The sequence below is a fragment of the Musa acuminata genome, chromosome BXJ3-1 (assembly GCF_036884655.1).
Source record: "Musa acuminata AAA Group cultivar baxijiao chromosome BXJ3-1, Cavendish_Baxijiao_AAA, whole genome shotgun sequence".
In the NCBI taxonomy this organism is placed as follows: Eukaryota; Viridiplantae; Streptophyta; class Magnoliopsida; order Zingiberales; family Musaceae; genus Musa; species Musa acuminata.
In genome coordinates this window covers 14,321,171-14,337,500 of record NC_088349.1, presented here as the reverse complement: position 1 = coordinate 14,337,500, position 16,330 = coordinate 14,321,171, and the positions used below count along the sequence as shown (strand labels likewise).

Below are 16,330 nucleotides of genomic sequence, written 5' to 3'. Positions count from 1 at the left end.
TCGTTCTCCGAAATGGTCTTGCGGTACTTCAAATCCTTCTCTTCCTACGTGAAGAAACCACAGTGAGATAGAAGGAGATCACGTCATTGTAGTAAATTAAGACGCCATGAATGGCGCTCGCCTGCACGCAGTTGCAGGAGTTACTGGCCAGGAGAAGAGATCGTGTGGGGAGCCGTCGGCACACGTGTCGCGGCTGACCCTGGCGTCGTCTCCTCCGTGCTTGGGCTTTACGGACGCCGACTATTTCGACGGATCCATATACCCCCTCGGGAATCACCAGGACGAGGCCGTGCATCGACCTCACGAATCAAGGCTTCACGGATCACGAAGCACGGCATCAGAATAATTTTAAAGAGATCATAAAATTAGATTAACTTCTGCCACGTGGCTTGTAATGGGTGTTTATCTCAGTAATGGAATCACATCGACTAATTAAAAGGAAACTAATTATTAGCATTAGAAGGCCCAAATCGATCGATGAGTTAATTGTTAGATGGGCTGTTGTACTGGAAACAAAAACAGAAACAAAAAACAAAAACAAAACAGTGCTAATAAGATCTAGCTGGTGCTCTACACTGTCAGAGAGAAAGCCCGGCTCCTCGAGTGGGTTCGGCAACCGAACCCACCTCTCGCCGTCACCGCTCTGGTCGGACCCGACGGTGCCACACCACAGCTTCGCCCGGTCTGGCCGCGCCATCGGAGAATGCGCCTCGCATGGCGGCGGTCCCAACGCCGCCAGGTTCGCCGTCCCCGGGGAGGTGTACTGACCCGGGTCCTCCCCGCCCGCCCATCTTCCAGGTAGTCGGTCCTCATCTCCTCCTCCTCCTCTATCTTGACTAATGCCTTGTGTTCATTGTCAAAGCTTGTTTGATCTCTCGTTGAATTTCGATGTTTTTGAATAGGGTATGGTGAAGACAAATTGGGATCTTTTTGTTTCGTTTCAGCTAGCCACTATGATCTTGGAAATTTGTGGCACTTGTAAAGAGTGACAAAATTGGTGCTTTAGTTAAACCTAGCTGTTCTTGAATTGCCATGAAGCAACTCAATTTTTTACATCTAATTCATTTCGGATACTATCTTTATTGAGTTTAACACTCCCATTGTCTTTAAACAGCAGTGAAATGGTTAAAGTCTATGCCCATACCGTGTAGAAATTGTCTTTTTTTTCTCTTTTTCTGATAGGGTGATTTAAGGCATGCAGACATGGGTCTGATGAGGCAAATCCAAAGTTTAAGAAAAAGTTGTGCCACACAAAATATAGTAAATTACATGATATAAAAGATAGGGATTATGGAAATTCATGGTTCATGCCCATCAGAGCAATTATCCTTTCATTAACTGTATGCAACTTCAGTATTCCAGTGGTTCTCATTTCTTTTAATCTAAAATAAATTAAAAGAAACTTCATCTTCGACTAATACAACTACAGCTTATAACTTTCTAATTACGAAACCACAATATGAAAAGAAAAGCATGAAATTTGCTGCCCATCAATTAATATCTTGTTTATTACTTAGCTAAAATGAGTATTGCCCTCTACCCATGGTTATAGGAGCAAGTGATGTATGAGGAGTCTAGGTGGCAATGCTTAAGGTATGTTTACTCTTAGGTGCTCGTAATGGCGTTAGGTAGCATAGAGAAAGAACCATTTCCAACGAGGTGAGGTTAATGCATTTATTGTAGTCATAATATGAGAAACAAAGATGGAGAGCATCATTGATCCATAAAAGTGGAATTCTTCACATACCAAGTTTGATGAATTATCTTTTATCTTGCTGCAACTATACTGGACTTCTGGCATGTATGCAATTGAGGAGCCAATTGGTTTCAATGATTGCAAGGTGACTTGAAAAGGATTTTGTTATAGTATGTAAAGAAATGCAAACGAAGATGATGGCTCTTTGAAACAGTGAATCTGTTCTTGTTCTCTATAGCAATCACTGAATTTTTATACATTATGCTAGTTATGTATCCCCTTATATTGAGTGAACTTCGAAGACCAAAAAATAGTTTAGTTACTGTACTTTGAACTTATCCCATTGTTTATGATTTTCTTTTTCAGAGTTTAAAAATTAAACATACACCAAAGACTCCCAATAGTTTTGGAGATCGCACTACCAGCGATGTTGTTGTAAGGCTAAGGACCCATGAAGGGCGAGACAATTGGTTTTACTGCCACTCTGAGATTCTCATAGAGAAGAGCAAGTACTTTGCAGAACGTCTATCTGATGACTGGCCAACATGTCAGATCCTTGATTCTCGGTACTGTGTGGAAGTTTACTGTGAAGAACTGGAGTTTGATTTTCATGTTATTGCCTTTCGGCTTCTTTATGTGACAGAACCACAAACTAGGTATGGTGTAAGAAATACACTTGGTATCTTCCAGGTTGCTGTTCGCCTTGGTTGCCATCAGCTGGCACATGATTGTATTGATTACTTAGAGTCCGTTCCTTGGGAAGAGGCTGAGGAGGAAGAAATGTTGAGGATCATACCTCATCTTGGATCACAATATGAGGAGATCCTTGCACGTCTCCAGCCCGTCAGTCCAATTTCAGTGGTTGGGGTTTTCATATCCACTATTCGTTTTGCTACATCATCACCTTCAACATCTTTGCGAGATCTGAAGTCCTCTGCCCAAGATCAGCTTGAATACATGCTCACCGAGGATGATGATGCCCCACTGTTGACCTTGGACAATGAAGATATCAAAATAGAAGTGAAGAATTGCGTCAGAGATCTACTGAGCAGATTCAATTACCATATAGAATCTCTTTTAAATGCATCTCAAGACATGGTTTCTGAGATGACTATGGTCTGTGACATGCACTCCTTCCTGTCTGACATTTCATGGGTTTGCCAGATCTTAACTAAGATGGAAATGATGAAGCATCTTGTTCATTATTGGTTGGAAGCATCTTTGAACATAGTTAGAGTCACTGAAAAATTGAATCAGGATGATCACATGCCAGAGACCAGATTGAAAGTGATAGAAGTGACGTCTAAGGTTCTTGATGCAGTTGGATTTGGACACGTGATAGTTGCAACTGCAATGAGGCTTGGTTTGGTTAATGTTTGGCTTCCATTTGTGCAGAGGACAAGGCCTTTGTTGGAGCAAGCCAATTCGGATAGTGAGGGAGGGTCATCACTTCAAATAGACAGTGAGATCTGGCAGGGATTGGAATCCGCTTTCATTTCAATTCTGCTCACATTGCCATCTGTGAGCCAAGCTGAAATATTGGCAGCATGGTTGAGGTCAGAGCATGCTCGTTATCCAGACCTTACGGAAGCATTTGAAGCATGGTGTTATCGTTCAAAGATTGCCAAGAGGAGGCTTGCTTTGTCAGATGGCAATAGCAACAGGACCAGCTCACAGGTTCCTCCTTGATCAAATCATGTTCTATCATATGTATGTCCTAATGCCAGGCAGGGATAGTTTCATTGTGATGAGATGTCCTGTATATATACCATATGATGTTAGGTCAGTTTCATTTTTGATGATCAACAAAAGCTCAGAAGGGATCAGTTTTAGTTCTAGTTTCATATTTACTGAGTTACTAATATTCATGTTGGGAGCCATCCCTGAGATATTAACATGAAACTTCTTCTAGTGGCTGAGGTTCCACTCGCTAGGCTAGCCTGAATATTTTTTGGCTGTTCTCCCTTCCTAAATCTGCTCAAGGATTTTGTTATAAAAATATTACAAAATAATCAGTTTCTCTAGGAGTTGAATTTTGTTGGTTTTTGTTTGGTTTGGACCTCTTTTTTTAGACCTCTTTCGGTATTTGATATTATAGTTATTAGCAGCAATAGCGGTTGGCTTAGTACAGAGCTCCTGGCGCACAGCCTTAACTCTGAATTCAGGCTATTCGATGATGAACTTTCGACTCTAGGTCATGAGGTAGCAACCACGGCCCTCTTTCGAGGCTGTCAAGTACTCTACTTGAAACATTCTAAATTCTCATATGTTTTACTCTAGGTGAAGTTGGAAGCAGCAGATTAGTTCCAGCATTGGAAAGTCTTCTGATGAGGTAGCACTCGAGGAAACCGATTCCCTACGTCACAGGAGGTTAAGCTTCAAATTTTCAAATTTAAAGTTCCTGGCCTATATACCTCATTCCATTCTGATCACTTTTTTTAGTATAGTAACAGAGGAATCTTACTGTTTATAATGGGATAGCAGCTTCTTTTGTGCTCAAAAATTTTGTTAGTGTTATATTTATCCAGATTAGGTTTGATCATTTTCTTTCTGTCAACAAAGAGAGATGAAGCATTCTACTCAGAGCGTCTACAAGAGTGGTCCAACTGAATCAGTGTTCTTGATGGACTGTTGGTGCATCCAGCATTTGGACTCGCAGGCATAGCAATGCAATTTTGTTCTTGTTTCACTGCACTGAGGATTTGATGGGAAAAGAATGCTAATTTTCTTGCTATACCGAAGACTAAGACTGAAGGCTTTGGTGGGAACAAGTAATCTCCATTCAGGTGAGAATGTACATACTCCCAACTTTTTGGCATTTTATACTGATTCTAATTCCAACAAAATTTTATGTAGTTACTTATCTGCTCATCTTAGATATACATGACCAAATAAACCATTATCCAATATATATATATATATATATATATATATATATATATATATATATATATATATATATATATATATCAACTTTTTGTACCATTTCAGAAACTTCAGATAGAAATCATGATTTTGCCTTCTATCTGAATGATAGCATGTCTACACAAGGATTCTGTCAGCAATTTGAACTGCATCTTTGCCTTCTAAATATGAAAGCTATTACATTAATTATGGGCTTTTCTCATGGAATTTTCCTTATACTGATACATTCATATCTGAAACCAGACAATAGGTGGCTAGAGTTAGGATGGGCAAAATATTCAAAGGTAAGCTGTACAATGGCCAGTTCAAAGCCTATTCAACAAAGGCAAAGCACACAAGCAGGAGGAACTTATCCTCTGGATTGCATATATTCTTGTTGATGTTTGCAATCCAAACAAAGCTCTATAACTTTGATGTGAATGTTATAGAGTTCAGACATGGAACCTCTCAAGTAGGTTCCAAGGTGGAATCATCTGTGTCCTTCATATGAACCGAACCTTTGGTAATACTGTGCCATATTTTCTATAATTATATGGCATCCCATCATCCCAAATGGTATCTTGTGATCTTACTTCCCAACCCCAATCTTAAAGGCGCAAGCATCACCTTTTATTCTATTCCTCATCGTAGTGAGCCTAATTTTTCTCGGCACAATAATAACAACAGTAGTAATAATAATATACAAATTAGGGGAAAATAAGAAGAAGAAAAAAATCCTACATAAAAGCATTGATAGTTAACACACGGTGGCGAGATGGAGGGGGGAGATTCCTCAAAAGGAGGGCACGACGCCGTAGCCGGGATCCGCCATGAGAGCCGCCACAACGGCCGGCGAGTACGTCCGGACGACCTCCTCCGGCTCGATCTCCGACCGCTTCACGAACCTTCCCTTGATCCGCGGCCTCGTCTCGGCGTACGCTTTCCGGGATGCGTACCTGATGGTCTTCTCGAACCGCCGGTTCTTTCTCTTCTCCCGGTACCTCATCACCCTCGCCTCCCTGTCCGCAGCCCTCCCTCCACCGCCGCCATAGTTCGTACCCGTGGCGTCCGCCTTCGCCCCCTTCGCTATACCGCCGCTTCCGTCTGGCACCACCCCGAACTCCAAGGACGAGACCTGCTCCGATAGTCATAGAGGAATCGGATCATGTAAACCATGGTAAGTTAGTTCTCGACAGTTAGGTTAGGGTTCGTGCTTACACTGTGGCTGAGGGAGTCAGCGGTGTAGGGGCTGTATGAAGGCTTGGATCCGACGAAGTCGAGCTCGAACGTACCATCGATCGGGAGGAACGGTCCCGGAGGTGGCGCTCCGCCGTCTCGACTGGCATCTTTGGCGTCGACTGGGACGACGCCGTCCGTCTGCTGCAATCGCGCGTCGATCGAGGTGGCGTACTCCAGATTAAGGTACGGATCTACGTCGGAGAAGAAGTGGTCCATTGATTTGCCCTTAGCACAAGGGATCGGGAGGAGCCAGGACGGCGCCTCGCTGGTCTCCTCGTCAGCCGCCGCGACTCCGAGGGGGAATCCAGTGGCGGCAGAGCGGGGCCTGAGCGGCTCGAGGAAGGGGACGACGGGGGCACGCTCGTGGCGAAGGGCGAGTGGGTTGGCGGAGTGGATGTCGGCGTCGCAGGTGACGCAGAGGGCGGCCGCGTCGGCCTTGCAGGTGACGCTCGCCGGGGCCTGCTCGCAGACCTCGCACACCCACACGCGCTCGTGTCGCGCCCCGGTCCCGTGCACACGCGCGTCGCACGCGCCGCACAGGTACGCCTCGTCCGCCCGGCAGAAGACCAGGGCCGGCCCGGACTTGCACGAGTCGCACCGCCGCGCCCCGATCCCGCTCCAATACCCACCTTTCGCGCTCACCATCTCCTTCCTTCCTCTCTCTTTCTCTCGTTTTGCTCCTCTGTGTTGATTTAAATCACGCCCAATCCAGTTAATTTCAAGTTATTTTAGGAATTAGAGCGGGTTGGTGACGAGCGAGGAGGGCGTCGTGGCGAGCCCTGAAGCCACGAAAACTTCGGAACCAAACCGAGTGTAGCTTAGCGGATCGCCCATGCCAGCCGTGAGATGGGACCCACACCTTTTGGTCTGAGATGTTACGGCTGGTCGCGTATGTATCACGTGGGTGCTTGACGGAGCAAGTTTATCCTGCAGTAACTAAGTAGTTCGGAGAAGACAGCAAGATTAGCCACAGCCGTGCGTGAGACCGGTGACTTTTGGTAGTCAAGTTGAGCAAACCCGTTTGTGAGTGACCACGGTACCACGTGATTATATTGTTCATTATTAGTTGGACGTTGTCACGTGTCCCACTAATAAATCCATTGTCGAGGACAGCCGACCCTCCGTCCCTCCGACGCCAGGTTTCACGCTCGGTATGACGACTGGGCTGCCGTCACGCCGCTTGTCTTGGGATCTGCTACAGCCTCGGCTGCAAAGTGTGCGGTTCAATTAAGCCTATCGTGTTGATGATCCATCATGAGCGAGGATTGCATCACGGGCGACTGTGAGTGTCCTGCAGCCGATCCGGCGGGGGGTGTGATGGGGCCCGGGGTCTTAATGGGCGGGGGGAATCGGACGCGGTCGTGATGGGCGACGCGGGACCTACTTGGACATAACACGTGATCCCTTTGGATATCCGCGTCACGAGGGGTGGCCACGGATTGGCTGCGAGTGCGATCGGTACTTTTGTTCTTCTATATTTTTCTTGAAGGGGTATTTCAGGAAAATACTTATTTTTTGAATATTTTTAAAAGATATTTTAATTTTTTAAAATAATATCTTAAATTCAATGAAATATCTAAAAAAACCCTCAAAATTTTCCATCAAAATTTTATCGTTCATTCTTTTATCAGTTTTCAACTGTTATAGTATTTTGATTTGATTTATTTAGAATATATTTTAATAATATTTATAATATTTTATTGATAAACTAAAAACACTGTAAACGTTATTGAAAAATATTATAGATATCTTATCAACTTTCTTTTCAATAGTGTGGTAAACTCATTTATGGAAGATTGAGACTGTGAATCCTCTTTACCAACACGTAATTGTCTTTACTGGTCGACTAAGAAGGGAGACAACCGCGGACAAGAGACTCCCATTTCAAGGTTTGCAAGGACCTGCTTGGTTCTCTTCTAGCTGCTACCATATTGTCTGTCGGATGTTACTCTTGAACTCTCTTAACTGGGAAGAAGACCCAGTCGTAAAGCTAATCCTAATTCCATCCAACTCATAAGCCTCCCAAAATTCTTAATTAGGACACGAGTCATCACCTTAACAAGATTTGTTTCTCATTTTCGTCCAAAAAGAGAACCAGTTTGACTCTCATTATCAATGAATTCAACTTGATTCTTTTACATAAACTTAGGAAAGAGACTTACTTAGGGAAGAAATTGATTAGATATTTGACTATCCACCTTGTTTAAATTAAATCTTGATACATATTTATCAAAATCCGATCCGATGGATAATTAATCTATTGATTTTATTGAGCTTAAACCACTCAAAATACTTTACTTAAACCATTAAGTTTTTATTTTAAAAATTAATAAAAAAAAATTTATAGCTCATCTTAACTAAAATCAAACCTAAGCTATCCTATTGTGCTGCAGCCAAAATTAATGGGAGTTAGATTAGTCTTAAACCATATCGGTTTAGTTTCCACCAAGGAAGCACGAGTTGCTTTCATTTCCTGTACTAAAAGAAGGATACACTCACTGAAGCTGCAGTTCTAATACTTTTCTATCACAAGCAGCCGTAATGGTGCTTGAACAACAATAGGAAACGAAACAATCGTCACTATGTTCAAGTAGGAAAATAATAGACTTTTAGATGGTTAATATAATTCATCATCTTGCCGGTTGAGATCCTTCCTTCTCAGCTATTTTTGGCATCTGAGATAGAAGAGAAATGAGTGTTTCTATTACATCCGCTCCCTCAGCCTCAGTTCAGTATAGAACAAAGATGATGACATCAATGTTGGTTAAGATACAACACTGTCTGATTGCATTCTATGAGGCCTTACCGAAACTTTGCTTCCACCAAACTTGTGTTCTTAGTAAAGCTTCCATAACATCTGCAATGAGACGGACCAGTTGGATCCATTGACGTCCAGGTTCTGCGAACGCAGGCGGCCTCTTCACCACCCTCTCCTCTTCCTCCGACGTCCAGCCAACCTCCCACCTCGTAGATCTTCCCCGCCCCGCCGCCGGCTACCTCTCTCCACTGGTTGCTTGCCTCGTCGTACGCGCTCACCAGCCCGTCCCCGCACCCCGACACCACGTAGTGCTGCGCGCCCACCGCCGCAATCGACCCCGACCATCCATCCCACATCTCTTCCCACGCGTCCCGATCGGCACGGTACACGCCGCCCCGCCCCGGCGACGAGTCGAACGGCCAGGTCCAGCCCTCCGTCACGTACATTCGCCGCCTCAGCACCGTGCTATCCCAGCTGCTGGCGCCCACCAGTCCGCCGAGGGGTCGTAGCAGTCGACCGAAGAGATCTCGCCGTGGCTTCCCCCCGCGACGAAGATCCGGACCTCGATCGCTCCCCCGGAGAACGTTGTCTGAGCTAAATGGTTAGCATTTTGTCAGTTTTCCTTCCAAGAACGTTGTCTTCAGTTGCTAAGAACGCGTAAGAAAGGGTGAGGCTAATGTTCGAGGGTGCTGAAGATTTTGTCGAGATTATAATCTATCTTTCATGATCTTATATCATTTTGTTAGAAGAAAGAATGCAGTTATATTAAGATAATTATCTTTATATATCCAAATTTGATGGGTTACACGAAGATATCTTAATTGTCATGTCATTTGTAGCTTGATATCTATTCAATGCTTTTGATAGGGAATCTATCGACATGTGATTCTCGTACGCGATCCAAATCATTTTTCATCCGTCTATATGCACAAAAAGTCAAAATAGATAAACACAAGCTTCTTTTCACGATAGTTGCACAAGATTTAGATAATAGATACAACTAAAATGCTCTTCAAACCGTTGCATGATCTTCCCCTTCACACATTCCACGTGATAAAAAAAGGGGTGACTCTATTGGCTCATTTCATGCATTCCCCTTCAGGCATTTCACGTATTCCCATTAATAGATCTTGCCATATCGGGTATTGGTTCGCCATTCAACTACCCAAGCATCTTGGATTAGTAGATCTCTACCCAATAATCTCTCATTGGCTCTTATTGAATCTTATCCATAAGATCCAATAATTCAAGGGTTTAATGAATATCTAATAAAATAGGGGCTCCGACGGATATCTCATATCTGAACCTCTACTCATCGTAATACCTACCATATATATATATGACCTTTTAGGCCAAATATCTATCAGAACTCCTTTTGACTCAATGAATTATTATCTTTTATAATAATTCACTCGACTCATCGACTACGGATATACTAGGCTATTACGCCGTAGTTCCTAGACGATACAACAGAATCCAATCCACTGGACTTATCTATCCTTAGTTACCATATATCTATAGTACATCATCTATCTAATATCTCAAAGATTGTATACTGGGCATTGTGCTGTCAGGCACATACAGAATCTACTCGGGTCTTAGTCTAATCAGATTCTCTCAAAGAATTCTTTTTCACTCAATTTGAATTATCATGGCTAGGGATTTGCCCGAGTAAGAACATATAGGATATTCCTCTCATGACACCGAGAATGGATGATCCTCTATTGACACTCAATTGCCCTCATAACATTGGCTGCCACTCTTGATGACCGGTTGTGCTAGATTTGAAACTTTCAAACCTATAAGTCCGGTATCAAAGAGTGGAGTACTCATGTAGGACATCCTTAATGTCTCAAGTATAAGGATCATATATACAATTGAGATAATAAAATCATTATCTGACAATGAGTTATCGTCAACCATCCAACATTCTATGAGTGGATGAAATAGTGAACTCATTCTTTAATGAGCACCTACACTATATCCCTAGTGTCCCCACATGAGCAGCTATGTGTTAGGATCCATTTATTTTCTAAGCTTTTGAATAATGTTTATTGAATATGTTTAGTTCAATTAGAGTTGGGTAGAGGTTTATTTAATATTTATTTATTATTAAGAGTCCAAGTCCTAGTAGACTCTAGGTGGAACTCTATAAATAGTGATGTAACTATTTCTTTTCGGCAGACAATGAAATATTATTTAGTCTTTTGACAAAACCCTATGAGGTCGATCCCATCGAAGTGATCAAGGAGGCCGATCCCCTCGAAGTGATCATTCCTTTTTCTACTATAGGATCTTTTCACTATAAGAATAGTCACCTCCATCGTATGGATTGGTATACAACATACCAATCTATCCAGTTATCTTGATGTCTCTATCGAGTAACCTATGACCAAGATTTTTAGGATTTTTATTTAAAGATGAATCGATCTCATTATCATGATTTCATCATAATCGAATCTCATTACACAGATCCATGAATATCACAATATATGTAATAGGCAACATAAAGTAAGAAAATATCAATAATAATAAGCAAAAAAACTGCGTAGTATATCATATGTGCCATCACTCATGTAATTGGCTTACATGGCACCTATGACTAGCAAATGGTTCCTCGGGTGGAGAATACACAGGATGACACATTGGCCAAGCTGGCTTTAACGTGGGAAATATGGGAGCTCCCATCGAAGATTAAGACACTCGCATCCCAAACTATTGTAGCCTAAGATATCACCACAACAGAAACCACGCCGAATTAGATGGAAGAGATCCTTTGCTACAAAAGGGAAGGGATATTGCCGCCTAATTTGGTCGCATCCCATCGACTCAAACATGCCCAAGCTTAGTACTGTGAAATCAACCGCTAGCTCTACCGTAGGTCTTTCAGCAAACTGCTCCTTCAATGCCTAGCGCCCAAAAATTATACGTATAGGATAGAGTTCCTAGCTCTTCGAAACCTCCCCAAGCAAAAGGACGAAGGTGCCACCTATCGAATATGCCCCAAAGTCGCCTCGGCTGAACGATCGAAGAAGTATCATTGTATTTTACTAGCTTATAGGCAATCTGACACTATGAACTCAGCTGGTCGAGTGGCAAGAGAAGGAACTTCAAAAACTTAAGCCCCCCTTGTAAGACTAAGACCTCGAAGATGTGAGGCCTGCACCTTGGTCGAGCAAACCCACTCCTGAGTCATGCACCTCGGTAAGAAGACCCAAGGCTTTCACCTCAGCTAAGAAAATCGGCTCCCGAGTTTTGTACCTCGGTCGAGCAAACCCGCTCTCGAGCCAAGCACTTTAGCAAGAAGACCCGCTCCCAAGTCGTGCACCTTAATAAGAAGATCTATGGCCTGCACCTCGGCTGAGCAAAACCCCCTAAGGTGGACCCGCTCCTGAGTCATGCACCTTGGCAAGGAGACCCGAGGTCTGCACCTCGGCTGAATGGAACCTAGTAAGGTATATCCACTCCCGAGCCATGCATCTCGGTCAGAAGACCTGCTCCCGAGCCATGCACCTTAGCAAGAAGATCCATGGCCTATACCTCGGCCGAGCGAAGCCCACTAAGGTGGACCCACTCCTGAGCTGTGCAGCTCGACAAGAAGACTTGAGGCCTATGCTAGTCATAGGTGCCCTACAAGCTAATCACGTAAGTGATGACATGGCACACTCTTTTTGCTTATTATATTATTTGATATTTTATCAATTTATATTACTTATTGCATAAATATATTGTGATGTCAATGGATCTGTGCAACGAGAATCGGATCGTGATGAGATCACGATAATGAGATCGATTCACCTTTAAACACAGACCCTAAATAATCTCATTTATAGGTTACTCGAGAGGGACATTGAGATAACCGGACAGATTGGTGTACTATATACCCATCTATATGATAGAGATGGTTAGTCTCATAGCTGCTTATGTGGGGATACTAGGGATACGGTGCAGGTGCTCATTGGAGAATGAGTTCACTGATTGATCCGCTCACGTAATGTTGGATGGTTAATGATATCTTATTGTTAGATAGCGATTTCGTCGTCCCAATGGTGTTTATGGTCCTTAGACTTGAGATACCAATGATGTCATGTATGAGTACTCCATTATTTGATACCAGACTTATAGGCCTGAAAGTTTCAAATCTAGTACAATCGGTCATCAAGAGTAGTAGTCAACCTTACGATACCTATTAAGTATCGATAGAGGATTATCTGCTCTCGGTGTCATGAGAAAAATATCTTATATGTTCTTGCTCAGGTAAATTTATGGCCAGGGTTATTTGGATTGAGAGAGAAAGAGTTCTTCGAGAGAATTCGATTAGAGTGAGACTCGAGTAGATACTGTTTGGACCTGACAGCACCATGCCCTGTATATGATCTTTGGACTTTTAGATGGATGATATACTATAAATATATAGTAATTGAGGACAAATAGATTCAATAGATTAGATTCCCTTGTATCGTTTAGAGACTACGCCATAGTGGCCTAGTACGTCAGTAGTCGATGAGTTGAGTGAATTATTATGGAGATAATAATTTATTAAGCTAGAAGAAGTTCTGACAGGTATGACTTATGGCCAGCTCGATATTTGGCCTAGAGGGTCACGCACATATGGTAGGTATGGTAATAAGTAGAGGTTCGGATATGAGATATCCGTTGGAGCTTCTATCTTATTGGATATCCAATAAGCCCCTGAATTATTGAATCCTATAGATGAGATCTAATAAGAGCCAATAAGATATTATTGGATAGAGACTCACTAATCTAAGAGGCTTTGGTAATTAGATAGTACCCAATATGATAGGATCATTAAGGTAAGATAATAGGGGCCTCTATAGATAGAAGGGAACCAAAGGGTCATGGGCTAGGTTCTTTTTGGGCTGTCACCTCCTATTCTCCTCTCTCTCTCTCTTGCTCAACCTACAACCTCTATTTGAGGCATGTGGACAGCAAGAAGGGGCAGCCCCTTTTTTATTGTGTGGTGCACGCAATGAGGAAGATTGTGCAATGATTTGAGAAGCGTCTTTGTAGTCTCTACCATGTGTATTAGCACTAGAGAAAATGACAGTTGATCTCCTTTATCTTCTCCCACATATATGTAAGTTTTTAAGAATATACAATCTCTCTAGGTAACATAATCTCCCTTGTACGCGTAGTTTTTTGGTTTCATGGTTTTTTTGCGCACTAATTTTTGTACGATGATGAAACCTTTTCTGTGAAAATTCTGAGATTTTATTTTTTATTCTTCCACTGCGCATGTGATATCCCCCTAGATTTCTCAACATATTGACATTCAAGTCTAGGATCAAATACACCACTAGGACTACGGAATCACTGTCTGACAATAAGGCATCATCAACCATCTAGCATTCCGTAAGCGGATCAATCAGTGAACTCATTTTCCAATGAGCACTTGTACTGTATCCCTAGTGTCCCCACACGAGCAGATATGAGACTAATTGCATCCATCATATGGACGGATATACAACATACCAGTCTATCCGGTTATCTCGATATCTCTCTCGAGTAACTTATGACCGGGATTATTTAGGATTTATGTTTAAAGACGAATCATATATATATATATATATATATATATATATATATATATATATATATATATATATATATATATATATATATATATATATATATATATATATATATATATATATATATATATATATATATATATATATATATATATATATATATATATAGTGTGTGTGTGTGTGTATATAATAAGTAATATAAAGTGATAAATGTCAAAATATAATAAGCAAAAAGTGCTAGTCATAGGTGCCCAACAAGCCAATCACGTGAGTGATGGCACGTGTGACTTGATACAGAATCTTTTTGCTTATTATATTTTGGCGTATATCACTTTATAACTATTGCATAAATGCATACATATATTGTGATGTCCTTGGATTTGTGCAATGGGAATCGGATCGTGATGAGATCACGATAATGAGATCGATTCACCTTTAAACACATATCCTAAATAATCCCGGTCATAGGTTACTCGAGAGGGACATTGTGATAACCGGATAGACTGGTGTGCTGTATACCCGTCCATATGATGGATGTAGTTGGTCTCATAGCTGCTCGTGTAGGGACACTAGGGATACAGTACAGGTGCTCATTGGAGAATGAGTTCACTGATTGATCCGCTTACGGAATGCTGGATGGTTGATGATGCCTTATTGTCAGACAGCGATTCTGTAGTCCTAGTGGTGTATCTGGTCCTTAGACTTGAGACACCAAGGATGTCCTGTATGAGTGCTCCACTCTTTGATACCAGACTTATAGGTTTGGCTGTCCCAGATCTAGTACAGTTGGTCATTGGGAGTGGTAGTCGACCTTACGAGGGCTATTGAGTGTCGATAGAGGATCATCCACTCTCGGCGTCATGAGAGGAATATCCCATGTGTTCTTGCTCAGACAAATCCTTGGCCAGGGTCATTCGGGTTGAGAGAGAAAGAGTTCTCCGGGAGAATCCGATTAGAGCGAGACTCGAGTAGAAACCGTATGGGTCTGACAGCACCATGCTCGATATACGGTCTCTGGGATATTAGATGGATGAGGGACTATAGGTACACGGTAACTGAGGACAGACAGGTCCAATGGATTGGATTCTCCTGTATCGTCTGGGGACTACGGCGTAGTGGCCTAGTACTTCCGTAGTCGATAAGTCAAGTGAATTATTACAGAGATAATAATTTACTGAGTTAGAAGGAGTTCTGACAGGTATGACTCACGGCCAGCTCGATATTAGGCCTAGAGGGTCACACACATATGGTAGACATTGCGATGAGTAGAGGTTCGGATATGAGATATCCGACGGAGCCCTTGTCTTATTGGATGCAGATCCAATACCCACTAGGGGAGGACCCATTAGGGTTTGACAGGGGACCTCTATAAATAGGAGGGATTCAGAGCCTCATAGGCTAGAGCCTTTGCTTGCCTTTCCTATTCTCCTCTTCCTCTTCACCTCAGAGCAGGCCTGGAGTCTTGAGGAGCGTCGTCGCAACCCTGCTGTGTGGATCACCGCTAGAGAGGAGGACGCTTGACCTCCTTTACCCTCTCCTAAGGATCTGCAAGGAAACAGGGATATACGATCTCCCTAGGTAACACAATTTACTCTATACGCAGTTTCATGTTTCGCGGATTTTTACGCACCAATCTTCACACGACGACGAACATCTTTTTGGGAATCGGGGATTTTGTTTTTCTTGTTCTTCCGCTGCGCATGTGATGTCGCCCCCATGATTTCCCAACAAAAAGACTACGTGTCAAGTCATATGTGTCATCACTCACGTGATTGGCTTGCAGGACACATGACTAGCAATCGTCCACTTGAGCTAAAGTCAATCGCATATATGTTTGATCCCCATCAAACTACTGTGATGCTTAAAGATAATCTGAGACAACAGCTTTGTCAGTCGATCTCCAATGTTATCTTCGGATGTAACTCTTTCCACTACTACATCTCCTCGGGTCACGATCTCTCTAATAAACTGACAAAGCATGTAAAGCATGTAATATCAAAATTTAGATAACATATTTTAATCTAACACAAATTATAATCCAAATAAGATTAAAAATAAGTTGTAATGCCAGAAAATATTATATATTTAATGCTAGTCATAGGTGCCCAGCAAGCCAATCACATGAGTGATGGCACGTGTGACTTGATACAGAATCTTTTTGCTTATTATATTTTGGCGTAT

At 42.4% G+C, this 16,330-nt stretch overlaps 3 protein-coding genes across 3 annotated transcripts in view; 2 read left to right on the top strand and 1 right to left on the bottom strand.

Moving 5' to 3' along the window:
- LOC135629474 (protein GLUTAMINE DUMPER 2-like) overlaps positions 1-456 on the top strand; it is a 1,072-nt gene extending 616 nt beyond the window's left edge. Inside the window, exon 1 of the mRNA XM_065136889.1 lies at positions 1-456. This exon is cut by the window's left edge and continues 616 nt beyond it. The gene's annotated coding sequence lies outside the window, so the exon portion shown is untranslated.
- A 124-nt stretch (positions 457-580) lies between these two features.
- LOC135629472 (BTB/POZ domain-containing protein At3g05675-like) lies at positions 581-3,607 on the top strand. Its single transcript, XM_065136887.1, has 2 exons — positions 581-798; positions 2,063-3,607. The coding sequence occupies exons 1-2, from the start codon at positions 715-717 to the stop codon at positions 3,383-3,385; spliced, it is 1,407 nt and encodes a 468-aa protein (XP_064992959.1). The 5' UTR covers positions 581-714; the 3' UTR covers positions 3,386-3,607.
- Positions 3,608-5,208: 1,601 nt separating this feature from the next.
- Positions 5,209-6,533, bottom strand: LOC135629473 (zinc finger protein CONSTANS-LIKE 3-like). Its single transcript, XM_065136888.1, has 2 exons — positions 5,819-6,533; positions 5,209-5,735 (listed from the first exon to the last, which is right to left on the bottom strand). The coding sequence occupies exons 1-2, from the start codon at positions 6,482-6,484 to the stop codon at positions 5,394-5,396; spliced, it is 1,008 nt and encodes a 335-aa protein (XP_064992960.1). The 5' UTR covers positions 6,485-6,533; the 3' UTR covers positions 5,209-5,393.
- Between the last annotated feature and the right edge of the window lie 9,797 nt (positions 6,534-16,330).